Source organism: Dipodomys merriami, unplaced genomic scaffold, assembly GCF_024711535.1.
Source record: "Dipodomys merriami isolate MVZ:Mamm:240054 unplaced genomic scaffold, mDipMer1.0.p SCAF_4, whole genome shotgun sequence".
Lineage (NCBI taxonomy): Eukaryota > Metazoa > Chordata > Mammalia > Rodentia > Heteromyidae > Dipodomys > Dipodomys merriami.
Genome location: NW_027205603.1, coordinates 53,292,210 through 53,308,498, shown reverse-complemented (window position 1 = coordinate 53,308,498; position 16,289 = coordinate 53,292,210). Strand labels below are relative to the sequence as shown.

Below are 16,289 nucleotides of genomic sequence, written 5' to 3'. Positions count from 1 at the left end.
CATCCAGCAGAGACTTGAATTGTTTAGTCAATATAAATCTGCGGCTATGAATATAGCAGCAGATAACCCCAATATACTTAAAAATGAGAGTGCTGGATCATGTTGTGAATCTACCTTTAACATTTTAAAAGTAGAATTGTTTCAAAGCAGAATTGTTTTATATATTTTCACCAAATATGCTTTATTTTGAGGTTGTAAACCACTAAGGCAGTGTAAGATATTCAAGTTCTAGTACAGTCATATGTGCCAAGTGGTCTTTTGTAAGCAGGTGGTCATGTAGTAACAACCAGACTGTCTAACTGGATAGGCCAGTGAAAACTATTGCTCTATCTTTCCTTTATACTTTATGAAAATTCTGAATGATTTCTATGGATATATGTTCAAGTTTTCTTATCTTTTCTTATGCTGAGTCTGATAATGGCCAATGCATATTTTCCATTTCAAACAATGCAGTTTTTCCATCTTAGATATTTGGTTTGGGATTTAAAAAATATCATCTGCATTCACACTCCATTTTCTTATAGTTTCTTGAACATAATGGATCCAGCTATAATAATAGTATACTATTCTTATTTATTAATCATATTAATCATTTGTGTGATTTTTGATTCAGCCCAAACTGGTTCACTTTTTCCCTTAATATGTGTTATATATTCTATCTTTTTCTTACTTGATGATTTTTGATTCAATGGTAGACAATAGCTTAATATTTTAGGTCTTGGTTTAAGCATTGTTAGAGGGCATTAAGCTTTGTTAGAGCAGCATTTCATCTAGGGATATCTTTTCTATGCTGAGGACTCTTCCCTTCTTTTCCTTCCCTTCTTTCCTTTTCTACCTTTCCTTTCCTTTCTTCCCTTTCTCCCCTCCTTCCTTGACTCCCTCCTTACCTTCCTGCCTCCCAGTATCCCTTCTTGCCTGCCTTCCCTTTCTTTCTGTCCCAGTTAGGACTCAAACTCCATACCTAAGGCTTTCATTCATTGGCTAGCGCTTTGCCAACTGAGCCATGCCCTCTAACCCCTGAGGACTCTTTTAATGCTACAATCAAAATTTAGTAACTAAACTTACCCAGTGCGGCTACTGGAAATTAGCTTTTCCAGAATTATGAGATATGTAGATACTAATGCTTTGAGATAGTTCTTCAAATTCAGGTGACTTTCACACATGAGGTGCTGATAAGTACTCAGCTCAGTACTCAAAGTGGACCCTCTGACAATCTGTAGTGTTCTTCGTGCAGCTCTTGCCTCTGCTATATACTGCTCTGTATACTCCAGTCATCTTGGCTTATATGAATCCCACACTCCACCTCTTCAACTCTAGCAGATAACTCAAGAGTTTTGCTTGGCTTCTCTCTTTTTGACACTACCTAGAAAATCTCTTCAGTTAGGAAGCTGGGATGAGTTTTAGAGGTCTCCTCATTTATCTCCTGTCTCTCAGAGATCTTTGTTCTTTATGTCCAACATCTTTAAAACAATTGTTTTATGTATTTTATTAGTGTTTTACTTTCAGATTCTGCTTTTGTTTTTTTTCCTCTTGATTGGAAGAAGAAGCTAATTTATACATTTTTTAAAGTTATGGGAACAATATTAACGAGTACGCCAAGGAGCTTCAGATTGTACATAGCATGCTTTAATCAGTTCTAGTTCAATGATTCATTTCTTGACCAAGTGTCAGTGAATGGCTCTAGATTTCTCTGGAGACCGCTAAGAGGTAGTATAACCAACTGCACAATGCCTCTGTCTTATACGTTCCCAGAAGCACCATGTTTCACCTTCCACGTAGCCTCTGCTCCTTACCATTGTCATTTTTTCCTGCCTGGCTTTTTCTCTCTCACTCTGCCAGGATAAACAGCTTGTCTTTCCATTGTCCTAGATTACTAATGTGCTTTCCTATTTATCACATTATTATAATTCTGTACTGCTGTATTTATTTATTAGACCTTTCAATAAAGACAATGTACACAATTTAGGTGCCTACAGTCTTGTAGTTCATAATAACTAAATGAATAAACTGCATATTTTCCAATGTATTTGTTTCAGAAGATGAGTCTGGGCAGGGGAGGGAAAGTGGGAGAAAATGGCAGGGGGTGGGGTGGGTAACAATGTTCGACAAGAAATGCACTCATTACCTGACTCATGTAATTATAACTACTCGGTACATCACCTTTACAATAAAAAAAAATGATATCTTGGCTCCTTTACTTATAAGGGATAGAAAGCAAAGAAACTCTAAAAGTTAAGGAAGAATTTTTTAAACTTATTTCACATTTGCTTGAAGCTCTAGCTTTAATCTTCTTTGAATCATTTTCAGTACTTTTCATTAGGTATGCATCTATGTGCAAGAGGTGTTCAATAAATGTTAAATAAATGACCCGAGACTTCTTGCTTTATTTCCATAATATTAAGATAAAAATGCAAAGAGCATATTTGGAAGAGGAAAGTTAGTTTTTCACAATTATCCAAACTTTTTAAGAAGTCAGTTTTAGTGATTATACAATAAAGCAAATGTCTATTCTAGTTCACTGGAGATGATCAATGAGCTTTATTAGTAGCATTAGTAAGTTGACAAGAGACTAGTTCGATATATGATAGTATCACAGGTATCTTCTGTCATATGTTGTGATTATTGGTAGATTATTAAGAAATCATGTTTTATTTATTATGCTTATGACTGATTAGAATCAGGCATAAATGATGACCTTCATTGGCCTTGAAAGTGAGGTTATGTAAATAAGTCATGCTTCCAGAAGTCATAAAGGAAGGGGTTGAGACTGGAGTTCTAAGGAAAGAATGAAAGTAGCTTCTAGAACAGATACTGGTCATAACTACAGATTCTTGGAGCCAGGAGTGGATAATTTTCCTCTGGCTTGTGTCAGTTCTTCATAAAAGTATGTGAGTTTTCCTTTAGGAGAGCAAGTTGTGATAAATTTGAAAATATCTTATGGTACTTAGTAATTTATAGTTCTGTCCATCTCCTTAAATTGTGAAGGTTTTCAAAACTTAGACTTTATCTTACCTTTGTATTCAAGAGGTATGCTAGACGAATGCTAAATACATGAAAGAATAAATGATTATGTAGTATTTTTTTTCTTTTTGGTTGGTCGTGGGGCCTAAGCAGGTCAGCTCAAGGCTAGCGCTCTACCTCTTGAGCCACAGTGCCACTTCCAGCTCTTTCTGCTTATGTGGTGCTGAGGAATCAAACCCAGGGTCACATGCATGCAAGGCAAACACTCTACCACTGAGCCACCTTCCCAGCCCCTGTAGTATTCTTCTTGATGAAAGTAAAACGCCTTGTGTGCAAGTGCACAAAACCTTTTACTAAATACCAGTGGAGAGGGAGAAGAGCATTGACAGCTCCAAAGCTGGGAGTTTTCTAGAAAGACTAGTGCACTGATGAATACTCTATTATTATATAACTACATAGTTGTTTAACTGGATGAAAATGAAGAGAGTTTGTGCTTGGTTTTGATACAAGCATTTTGCCTACATTGAAAGGTGTAGGAAAATAGAAGTCCTGATTAATTAAGTCTACCCAAATTATTTTAGAGCTTAAATGGTGGGTTATTTAAGCAATATCCAGCCATGCTGATTTTAAACTCTAAAGTAACTTTTTAAATGAAGAAAATGATATGTTTGTATCTGTGCATTAGAAAGACTTACAAGGCAGGAACCTATATTGTGTTAGCAAACAACTTTGCAGATAAATAGATTCAAGATGATATACTGTAATATTTAGAAGCTTTTTATCAGTATCAGGCCAAGGAGATTATATTGCATTGCCAGTGAATAGAGTAATGGATAAGAAGTATCCACATGAACAATGGTCAGCAAAACTGCATTTTGTTTCTAGGAGTTTTTGGTGATGATTTCAACAGTTTTCAGTAGATAAAGCTTTTTGTATTAACCATAATGAAGTAATTTCATTTGAATTGCTTTGAATCCTATTCTTGTCAAAAAATGAATCCAGTGTACTATCAAAAGTAATTGAAGAAGGCTACAGAAAACCAATTTTCTACAAGTCGCAAGATAAACTGTCAAAAAATGACTATTGTTTGTATGTATTTTCAAAGAAAAGAAGCATTTAGCCATTAAAGCCCAGCAAACAAAAATCATTAAAAAGTAAATAATACATTCCTAAGGGTATGGTTAAAAGTAGATTTTGTAAGATATCTAAGATTAATATAAATAGAATGATTGCGTATAGGGAAACTAAAACTAGATTAGATTTTTTTCTTCCAAACTTTCTTCTGGTGTTACAGAAGATTGATGTTATAGCTATTTTAGAGTCTTGTTTGTTTGTTCATAGTCAGAAGGAATTAAATTGGACAAATGGCTATGAATTGGACTAATTCTTAAACCCTTAAATCTAGTTTAGCTCAAGTAATAGTAATGCTATACTACAGGAATTTTGTGAAATTAGTGAGTGGTCTACAAGCATTTTCAATCTCAACTTGAAATACATTTCATATTGGTGCATGGGACAGAGTTGTGGTCATGAAACTATTTAGAAAATAAAATTTTAGCAAATTATGTAACATTTTATGAATGACCAAAATTGGCAGAGAAGGTATCTCTTCCATGTAGATAATTTTAAGCTACAAAGTAGTTCTCCCAGAAAGCATAGGACTGGGTAGTAATTTTGGACATTTTCTCTCAGATGATCGTTGAAAACTTCGAGTTAGCTGTGTTGTTGTGTTTTAATATGAATATTTCTGAGTAAGGAGGAGAAAGCTATCTTCAGGTTGAAGCCTTTTTAAATATTCCATAGACAAAACAGGCTTGGATTGATAGGATGCCATTGTGTCTCTATGATGCTTTCCGCTAGCGTTTGCATCTCAGGTGGTTCACTGATGATTGTAGAATTTTTCCAGAGGTGATGAAGAAGAAAAGAGAAGCAAAAGCATTACAAAATTCATTTCTGCTATATTCATAATTATAATACCACTCCTAGGAAATCTAGACTAGAAGACTTTCTAGAGTCTTATGAACTTCTCTGCCAGAGTTGGCTTCCAACTGTGATCTCCAAGTTTCATGTTTGTGAGTAGTTAGGATTATAGGCATCAGTTACTGGCATCTGGTTTCATTGGAGATATTTTGTTGAATTGTGTTTCTAGTATTTTGACTTAAGATGTTTATACCTCTATCTAGTTTTTGTATAATACTTGTCTGTCAGTTATTGCATTTGTTTTTTGAGGTTTTAAGATAGAACTCAGAGCCTCACTCTTGCTAGGTAGATATTCTACCATTTCAGCCATGTCTCTGGACCCTTTCTGCATTGGTTATTTTCTAGGTAGAGTTTCCCTGTATATAACCAGGCCAGCTTGGGTTGTGATTGTCCAATTCATGTTACCGGTATTGCTAGGATGTCAATGATTGTACATGACCATTGTTTGAGATGAAGTCTAATAAGCTTTCACAGTCATGTTGGCCTCCAATTGCAATCCCTGTGTCTCTGTTTTCCAAGTTGTTTGAGTTACAGGCTTGACCACTGTGCCTGGCTTCTGTCAGAATTTTATATGAGTCATGGTTTCATACAATGCATTTCATATAATGAGTTGTGTTTCCCCCCACCCCCCCCCAGATATTTGGGTCTTTTCATGTGCTTTGAATTACATGGCAAGGAAATTAACCATTCTTGAATATTTAGTAATTATAGCACAAAAGAAAACTGTTATTTGGGAGGGAGATATCTCTTCAGTTAAACAATTTTAATGTATTTCTTTTAGCACATCATATATTTTGCTGATTTAATACTGGTTGATTGTTTTAGCTTCTAAACAGACTGATTTGCTTATTTTCATTTGGCATTTCAAATGGTATTTTCTCATTTTTGCACTGAGGTATTTACAAACAACCTTGCTGCACATTCAATTTCTTCCTTTCTTTTTTTTTTTGTTTTTGAGAACAGATAATGTCTTGTTTGATTTTATCATCTTTGGATATATGTAAAGTATATTCTGTTTCTGATTTTATCAGTGATTACTGATAGGTTATAAGTGATAGATGTATGTGATTACTGAATTATCAATAATTATCTTTTCAATAGTCATTCATGTGAAAATCCATGGTTTATGAAATGACTTCCTCTTATGGTTTGAAGTTGTTTTTAGCTCAGGGTAATTGTTCTGGTATGTTTGAAGGAATTCAACACCAATAGCTTTGTGTCCATAGATATCCAAGACGTTTTTCCCTGGTGCTCTCACATGCAACAACAGTTTGCTGCAAGTCGCACTTCTGAGCAGACAATATTCTTATCTGGAAGAATATCACCTTATTTGGGAACTGTGACTTTAAACTTCCTGGCCTAAGTTACTTGGTCATTTTTGCAGAATGGAAATTTGAACTCAGGGCCTGATGCTTGTGAGACATGTTCACTTCAGCTATGCCTCCAGATTTGATTATATGTTAGCTCCTTTTTTTTTCTATAAGCAAAATACCATTTTATTTTTAAACTTATTTTTCCTAGAATTTGTGAGATTTTTGTTAAAGTCTAGAGAGAAAACCCTTTTTGTTCCTGTGAAAATTTTTCTTCCATTATGTCCTTGATTTCTACTTTTTTACTTGTAATGTCTACTTATGAATAGTATTATTCAGAACATTGCTACAGTTTCCCTCTAATGATTTTGAAGCCTATCTACCAAGAGTAAAGCCAAAATTGTCAAAATTATCACAGAATTAGGAGATTAACTCTGATTGGGGGATAATTGATTTAGGTATGTCAGGTAATAGACTTTCTTTTTCTAAAATGCAGTTTAATATTTATTGGGTTGGTTACTCCTTTGCTTATATATTTATCTGTGTAAAAAAATGTGTTTTCTATTGCTACTAGCATGGCAGATGGAATTTCATGATTGGCCTTCATTGCTTGAGTTCTGATTGAGTCACTGTGGTATGATTTATGCTTTAATGCCAGGCTCATTACTGTAGCTATTGTAGAATTTGTCAAACAGGAAAAAATGTAGTTTTGCTGGAATTAACCTAGATATTTCTTTTGTTTTTCTTCCCAGGATATAGTGTCTAATGAGGAATCTGCATCTCTGTATTAGACCATAGTAATGAAAAAACCCAGAGATAAATCTACCTCTTCCAACATTCAATAAATCCAATTAATTTATATTTTTCTCCAGTTACTGCAAGGATTGTTTTCCAAATGTACTGAATGGAAAATACCACTCAAATACAAAGTTATTTGAACTGTAGCACATTTATTAGCTCATATATTCAGAAGGCTCCACTGCTAATTTTTTCAGTGGACAGAAGATATCGCAAAAACCAAGGTGTCTTCCCTCCTTTACCTCCACCAACTCTGGATGCTGGCTTCTCTCCTCCTTGTTAGAAGATGGCTGTAGGAGCTCCACTCTTCACATCCTCATTCAGCTTCATCTGTAGGAAGAAAAGAACCTAATGCTCAACTGTGTCTGTCACTGAGAAATACCACATCTTCTAGAAGAACTACTCGTTGATGTGCCTTCCTAACTTTTTGGGATAAAAAAGAACGATCACATACTCATTATAAGAAACTTCTCTGAAGAGAAAAGAAGTATGGTCAATATGAAGAAATGCTCAACCTCCCTAGCCATAATGCAAATCAAAACAACATTGAGATACCACCTCACCCCAGTTAGAATGGCTATAATCAAGAACTCTAACAATAACAGATGCTGGAGGGGATGTGGACAGAAGGGAACCCTACTGCATTGTTGGTGGGAGTGTAAACTTATTCAACCACTTTGCAAAGTAGTATAGAGGTTCCTCAAAAGACTCCACATAGAGCTCCCCTATGACCCAGCAATCCCACTTTTGGGCATTTACCCAAATGATCACAAACAAGACCATACTAAAGCTACCAGCACAACTATGTTTATTGCAGCATTATTTACCATAGCTAAGATATGGAACCAACCCAGATGCTCCTCAGTAGATGAATATATAAGAAAATGTTGTATATATACACAATGGAATTCTATGCCTCCATCAGAAAGAATGACATTGCCCCATTTATTAGGAAATGGAAAGACTTGGAAAAAAATTACATTAAGTGAAGTAAGCCAGGCGCAAAGAAAGATAGGTCTCATGCTTTCCATTGTTTGCAATAACTAATATATGTCAGAGACAAGCAGAAACTGTCAGATAAGTTGATGTTAGGTGAAATTAACCCCAAGATAAGGACTCAAATGGTTTGTCTTTCTTGCTATTGTTTCTAACATATTTATAAGATTATTTCTTTGTTGCTTTACATGTCCCTCCCCCGCGGTATAACCCTTATTTTCAATGTATTTGATGTTGGTATAATTTGTGGAGGGGATGGGAAATAATTGTTTAAATAGGGATACAGGTGGATCCATTACAACAATGAGATGTACAAGACATTATGTCAAAAACCGAATTTACAACTTTGGTGGGCGCGGGGGTGGGGGGGTGGAGATGGTAGGGCAGTGAGGGGAAACAAAGGAGGAGGCAACAATGCTTGATAAGAAATGTACTCATTACCTTGCTCAAGTAATTGTAACCCCTCTATGTGGAATTTTCACAATTAAAAAAATAATGATGTATGAACATTAGTTGACTTACACTTATCTAAATTTCTAATGCCAGCTCTGAGGGCAAGATGATATTCATTGCTGTTAGGAGTACCTGGTCTCTTAAGACCTGAATAAAAGGATCTCAGGGGAAGGACTAGATGAAGGGAAGCCATTTTTATTCTGTGTAAATGACTGCCACGTTGTGTACTGTGAATTGAAATGTCTTCAGGATTTAAAAGGAAAGATGTTGGTGCGTATACAATGGGCTTCTAGATCTAGACCTATCAGAGCTGTAAGGAGCAGGCTTCTTGTGTGAGATTTTCTTTTAAACCTATAACACCACTTCAGACATTTTAATTTTTTTCTGTCTTTGTTCTGCCATTTTCGTATATTATTTACTAGACTAAGTGCCTTGAGATAGACAATACATGGGAAAGCACCATGTCCAGCACATTGGAATATGTCTGTGAGCTAGAGTAGGTACTGAACAAATGTTTGATGACTATGTGAGTATGTTATGGTTAAGACCAGTCTAGTCAAAAGATACGCTTATGTCATGATTTCTCAAAGCAGAATCAGAGATTTCTGGATTCATTTCATTACTGTTATGTATTCTTGATTTGGCAGCCAAAAAAATTCTTGTAATTTTTAAGTGCTTTGCAGACAAGCTTGCGTTGTCTTCCTAACCAATGCAAAATAAAAGTCCATGAATCCTAGCGTCACCTCTAAGGCTCTGTCCTCTGGATTCTTGGCTTTCCTTCAGCCTCATCTTACTTATTCTTCTTTCATTTATTGCTATCAAAACCCACTACCCTTCTTGCTGGTCTTGAATACACCAACTATATTTATGCTCCTGACCATTTACTGTTCTTTCATCTTGGTCTAGGCTACTTTCTCCATAAGTAGCCACTTACCTCCCACCTTCTCACACTTTTCACCTTTGCCCAAACATGACCTTAACAAGAAACTTTCCTGACCATCCTATTAAAACACATATTTTAAACCTCTTACAGTCCTTTTCCTCCAAACCTTGGTTTTTCCTTTGTGTCTGATGTCATTATCATGATCAGTACTTGGTATTAGCATGTTTTTATTCTAGCTAGATAGAGTCTCTCACAAGAGTATAAGTTTCTGAGAGCAAGAATTTCTTCTTGTTTATTTTTAAAAGTTATCTTAAAAAGATTGCATAAACATTTATAAGATTATTTCTTTGTTGCTTTGTATGTCCCTCCCCCACAGTGTAACCCCCGTTTTCACTATATTTGATGTCAGTATAACATGTGGAGTAGATGGGGACAAACAAGTCGTTTAAGGATTCAGGTGGACCTGTTGCAACAATGAGAAGTACAAAATGTCATGTCAAAACCAGCTTTACAATGCCGGTGTGGGGGGGGGAGGGGGGTATAATTGGGTGGGGGGAGGGGGGTAAAATTGGGTGGGGGGAGGGGGGAGGCCGGGAAGGGAAGTGAAGGGTAAACAAAGGAGGAGGCTGCAATGCTTGGTAAGAAATGTATCCATTATCCTGCCCATGTAATTGTAGCCCCTTTGTACAATATGTTCTCAAATAAAATAAAATACAATTTAAAAAAAAAAAAAAAAAGATTGCATAAAGGCGTTTCAAGGTAACGTGTATACAAAGCATTTTGATCAGTGTCACCCTGTGGGCGGGGATTTCATACTTCATAATCTATGGGTGGACACTTGCTGAAATGGAATGTGCTTGGCATGAGAGTTGGTACTCAATAAAAATTGATGAATCAATGAAGGACATCTTTGTTTTTAACCTGTAAATTGTGTAGAGAATACCATTAGCTACCCTGCATTTCCCTGCATGTTTTAGTGATAATGAACATAAAATAAAATAATTGGCACAGTGCTTAGTCCATGGAAGCTGCTCCATAAATTATAGCCTTTGTTATTTTTTCATATGGTAAAACCTCCCAACAACTCTTGTTTTATATAATTCCCTGAATATCAATGGAGGAACTACCTGTTATGTATAAGACATAATTTTTATAGAGTATAATGGTAGAGAAAACATAACTCCCTTATCCTGACAGAGGTAGCATCAAAACTTGGGATTCTTTTCATCTCAGGAATCTCTTACATAAACCAATTCCTTCTTATAGAGATTACAAATATTTCAAGTGTTCATCAGAAGTCTTTTACCAATATATAAATATTTGCAAATTCTTTCTTGACAGGTTGTATATGACCATCTCTCTTTCTCTAACTCATGTTTTTCCTAGGAATTGAACAACTCTACTAGGTGTGGGTCACAAATCCACAGTCTCTTGATGGATCACTAGATTTGTTTTTACTGTATAAGCTGCCTCTTTGTTATTAAGATGTGCATCTAAGCTTATCTGTGTATAAACATTGACATATAAAAAGAAAGTATACTTTTTCTATTATTTTAATTTTATGAAAACAACACAGAACAAAAATAAACATGAGTGTAACTTGATTAATTGATCAAATCTTAATATTGTGCATATTTGATTCCCCCTAACAAATTAAATACTATATAAGCTGTTGAATAACTGTATTTGCTTTTCTGGATTCTATTATTATTTTACCAGAGACAATCCTGTTTTTCTTGTTATTCATTATTATTAACTTTTAGATTATATTGCTGCTTATATCCTGGATATAAGTAGTATGTTGCATTCATTCACATTTAAATAAAACAAAAGAAACTAAACAATACCTCAGTGAAAACTTGGTATGTCTCTTTTGTCTTGACAAATCAGGGAGCCTGGCCAGTGCAGAGGTGCATTTCTGGACTGGGTGGATCCTTGTCCATAGTCCCACATTTAGGAACTACTGACTTTTTTCCTGGCCTATGCCTGTCATTCCTGTTTCTTTTATATGAATTCCTGTTTTTATATGATTCCTGTTCTCTGAACTTTAACTCTTTCATAATTGCTTCCCAAAGGTTTATATTCTGATTTCTCAACTAACTTCGCTATTTATGTCTTCTTCATCCCTGTTTTCTGACTAAAGAAGATTGAAACAAATTTAGTGCTTTTCTGCTCATTGCCACGTGTCAATTCACTGAACTTCAAGTAGTGGACCTAATGTTCTTTTTAGCATCAAATGCCCTGAGTAATGTGCTCTTTTCTTTCCCTTAGCAATTTTAATGAGACTGATAATATTTGGAGAGAAACTTCTTACTCGCTTTCTTAGTCATTAAAAGCTTACTTTAAAATTGTTAAACTAAATCACCAGGGATAACAATTGTGAATCATCAATTGTGAATCATCAATGGACAGTGCTTAGATTCTGAGTTCAAGATTCAGAATTGGGGCTTGTTCACGCATGCACACACGCACACACACACACACACACACACACACACACACACACACACACACACACACCTGGAATAGATATTTAATAAAGAGAAAGATTCATGGTATTATACTTTAAGATGTGGGTGAAGATAACTGAGTCTAATACCAGAGAATTCTTCTTGTATATTTTAATTACTCCTCTTTGGGAACAGTTTATGACTATTAAGAAAATTATGATAGCTGAGTGCCGGTGGCTCTCCAATAAACCACTCAGAAAGCTGGAAGTGGAATTGTGATTCAAATGATAGAGCGCTCGCCTTGAGCCGCAAGAGGTTGGGGACAGTGCCTTGGGCCCAGAGTTCAAGGCCCACTACTGACAACAACAAAAAACAAAAAAAGAAAAAGAAAGTTATGACAATATGCCTATACTGGGATTTGAACTTAAGTCCTCACACTCTTGCTTGTTTTTTTCACTCAAAGCTTACACTCTGTCACTTAAATGACAGTTCCACTTTTGCATTTTTTTTTTCTGGTTAACTAGAGATGAGTCTCACAAACTTTTATGCCCATGTTGGCTTTGAATCACCATCCCCCAAACTCAGTCTACTAAGTAGCTAGGCTTACAGGTGTGAGCCACATGTACCTACATAATCTCAACAATGTATAGTTGTAAATGCACTATTATTTTGAGTACTACAAGAACAAAAGGAATATTGGGGGAAAAACAGTCACATGTTATTTACTGACAAAGTACTTACATTTCTCTCTAGACAACCCAATTATTTTCAACAAATTTACCTATTTGGTAGTCAACCCAATGTAGTTTTAGAACCAATGGCAAGCAGTCATGAATTCTCCCACAGGCATCGTCAGCCAGCAGAATAGTTCCCAGTGCACCGCCTACAGTTTTTACATCCTTTTAGAAAGGAAGTACATTCCTAATCTGGAACTGGTTTTATTGTGTAAGCTTCTAAGACTTTAATTAAAAGAATGTAGCATATTTTATTTCTTTAATAATAGATTTGCATTTTCTACAATTTTGTTTTGTAATATTGATTTTTTTCTTTCTTTCTTTCTTTCTTTTTTTTTTTTTTTTTTTTTTTTTACAAAATGTATGTCTTCATTAGGTTATTTTTAAGAAGCAGAGAAAGAAAAGAAGAAAAAGATGTCATACAATAGAAAAATACAAAGTAGAAAATTATATATACCAAGGGAAATATATACCAAGGTGATTTTATACTACCATCAACTTTTCTGGGAAAAAAGAGGCCTTCATATGGCAAAAAATATTAGATGACATATATTTGTTTGCCTGTCTGCTCTGTAATGAGTTTTTAATGGTCATTTAAGTAGCTACAGACTTTAGTCTGGAAGAGCATAAATACCTCCTGATGAAATAGATTCACTTTATATCCTGAAATAGATACACACATTTCTGTATTTTGGAGGAAATGACCTGCTTGAAATGTGAGTTTAAGTGTGATTTTATTCAAGGGCCATCTGGTTTTCTCTTAATGAAGGCTGTCGTCATGTGGAATTTATAATACACTCCCTCATAATATAGTAATATAGTAATATGCTAGTAATGCTATTTTGGCTATGGGGCTATTTTTGTGTCATGACAATGACTGATAAAAATTCACAACAAATAGTAAAACTAAGTACTTTTCAAAGGAAAGACATACAACAACTTTGCTTTAAAAGAATCAGTATTTATTAAGAAATTTGGTAAATTCTCCTACAGTCTGTGAAGATGGTGTCTTCCATTCACAGCACAAGACAATAACTAAGAGTACTGGGAAAACACTTGCAATGCTTGGGGATGAAGAATCCCTAGGAATAGGAGCTAGAATGCAGTGATCTATGCACTTATTGAAATGCTGGGATCCACAGACAAGAAAATTATCCTCATCAATCTACTTCTCACTTGTTTGACCTAAAATCTGTCCATTGAATCTCATAGTCATACGGAGGTATTACGTAAAAATTGGATCCCTGTCCATGGAATCTCATAGTCATACTGAAGTGTTAGGTAATATTTGAATCAGTTCTATTCCATAAAGCAGTGCATGCTAAATTTAATCACTAGTCAAACTAGCCATCCTTGCACTGTTGTATCATATCAGAAATAATTGCATTCTTTATTATTAGAGATAGTGCTTATAGAGGGCAGAAATACAACTTTTCTATGTATTTTATCCTAATCATCTGAAGTACTTTGAGGTTTAAATTAAAAATAAATTATAAAAACTAGCATATGATGTATCTCTTCTTACATGTCATTGCTGGAAATAAGCTTTAAACATGAGATTGCAACATCACTTGACTTTACATATGATCAACAATGAAACATGCTAATCATAAAAATATCTTTTACAAATATACATTTGTATGCAGTGTCTCTCTTGCCATTCTTAAATGCCCTAAATGTCCTTCACAGTTTAAGACTTAAAAAAAAAACTTCTCATAATTAGCAATAGGGGAAAGCACATTTACAATTTAAACCATAAAAACTCGACAATTGTACAGCTCAGAACATAGAAGAAATGGAAATTCTAAAATAAAACAATACTGTCCATTTTATTTATTTGGGTTTTTATACAAATTGAACCAAAGATGCTGCTATTCAGTAAGAAACCTCCTTTCACATTTCTGGGGGTTGTCACAGTTTCTCTTTCCTGATTTTGCGGCATCATACATTACTTCAGATCACTTTATCTGTAGAAACTGAGAAAAGAAAAACTATTTTAAAATATAGAGATTTGTATTTCACTGTTACTAGCATGCAAAGATGGAAAGTAGATCTGAAGGCTAAATCAAGAGATTGGTAAAGGAATAATCAGATCTTTAGAATATTTTTGGATATGGATCCTTGGATGAGTCATCCTATGCAACCCCCAAATTTACTTTTTATAGAAGTCTATTTTTAAAACCAATTAATTAGTTGCCTGAGATTAGCAATGACTTTTCAACCTGAGATCTTGTCCATCTCAGAGGAGGATCTCTCTAAATTCTAGGCTGGATCAAGACATTTAATTTGCCCCTGAATATTTGTTGACACTATCAAGAGTGACTATAGAATACTTCTTTCATTGAAGAGGCTTTGAACAATGTACTTTTAGGTCTTTTGTATCTGGATAAAAGAAAAATTGACATATGTCTCTGATCAGAGTTATGCAATCTGGATTACAAAGCAAAAAGGCCAGCAGCAGGTAAGGTAAGAAATGCTTTCATCATGCCCCCAGGAGACAGGACCATCACATAAAATCTAAAGGCCCGCTGGGCGAAGGACTGAATTAAAAACTTGAATATGAATGTGAATAGTAAATAGTACCAAATTCCATTAGCAGGTAAAAGTAATTAAGATCTTATCTTGTCAAGTCCTAGGTTTTCAACTCTGGATAGAAACCATAATTACACCAGTTGGATGTCTTTATAGTCAGAGATATGAAAATCAAGGTCTGAGTTTAAAGGAGCATTCAAATTTAAATGTCAGGAATTCTAGAAGTCCATGACAGAGTACAGAAAAGACTTGAGTGTGGCAGGTAGATGGTAAGTATTGCTCTGGTTGGTTGTAGCTCCAAGTCTCATTATTAGGCAACCTTACAGGATGAAAGGAACTCAGTTGACCTCATTGGTAATTTCTCTTCCTCACATTACTCATTTTCCGTATTCATCTAAAAACTTCTAGCTACCTGGGATGCTGTCCTCCTTAGTGAGCCTCTGCTTTTTCTTCCTCCAAGATTTCAATTTAAGTGTATAATGTTTATGTGAATAGAAATCATTGTACTAAAAATCATTGTGAAATCATGGTACTAAAAATCTTTGTGTCAAGGAAAATTATCTGTAAACAGTTCATCTTAACTCTTTTTTGTTCCTTCATTATAAATGGTTTTATAAAAAAGTGTTATTGTAGGAAGAATAAAGATAGGTTTGAAAATAATTTGTGTGTGAACTCTCACTGTAACACTGCCAGGCATTTGCCTGCCCCGGTATAAAACAAGAGCTTCATTAACTTTGCATTGGGAAGTGAGTGTTATCAATTATATTGTCACATGAATATAATTTTCTAGTTAAAAATTATAAAATATCTGCATAAAACATTTGTTGAACTTCTAACTTGAGAAAAATCCTGGCTTCTAAGGGACTGTGAGAAATAGGACACACTATGACATTTTTGGTGTCATTTCTTCATGAAAGCCACTTGAAAAGCTGACTTGTTTAGTATAATGTAACTAATTATGCTCTCTTGAATAGTGTACTATTTATCTTCTGTCTGTGTGGAAGCTTCAATGCTTTTAAAACAAATTCTCCTGATGATGAATGCTTTTTCAACTCCCTAGCTCCCTCACTTTTGAAAAACAAAAAGAGAATGGGAATGGATTCAATGGAATCAAGCAATTTACTTCTATTTGACAAAGATAGAAAAGAGAACATTAATCAACAGGACAAGAACAAATAATTTTAAATTTTAT

General features: G+C 34.8%; 1 protein-coding gene across 6 annotated transcripts in view; it reads right to left on the bottom strand.

Annotated features, from left to right (window-relative positions):
• Positions 1-16,289, bottom strand: part of Ralyl (RALY RNA binding protein like) — a 698,968-nt gene that overhangs the window by 11,782 nt on the left and 670,897 nt on the right. For 3 of the 6 annotated variants that reach the window (XM_069990995.1, XM_069990994.1, XM_069990999.1), the window contains one exon: positions 7,176-7,379. In XM_069990995.1, the coding sequence (XP_069847096.1) occupies positions 7,329-7,379 (51 nt within the window). In that variant the 3' untranslated portion in view covers positions 7,176-7,328. Of the gene's footprint in view, positions 1-3,093; positions 4,844-7,175; positions 7,380-13,529; positions 14,542-16,289 lie in introns of those variants that run through there. The other 3 variants (XM_069990996.1, XM_069990997.1, XM_069990998.1) reach the window with 3 other exon arrangements.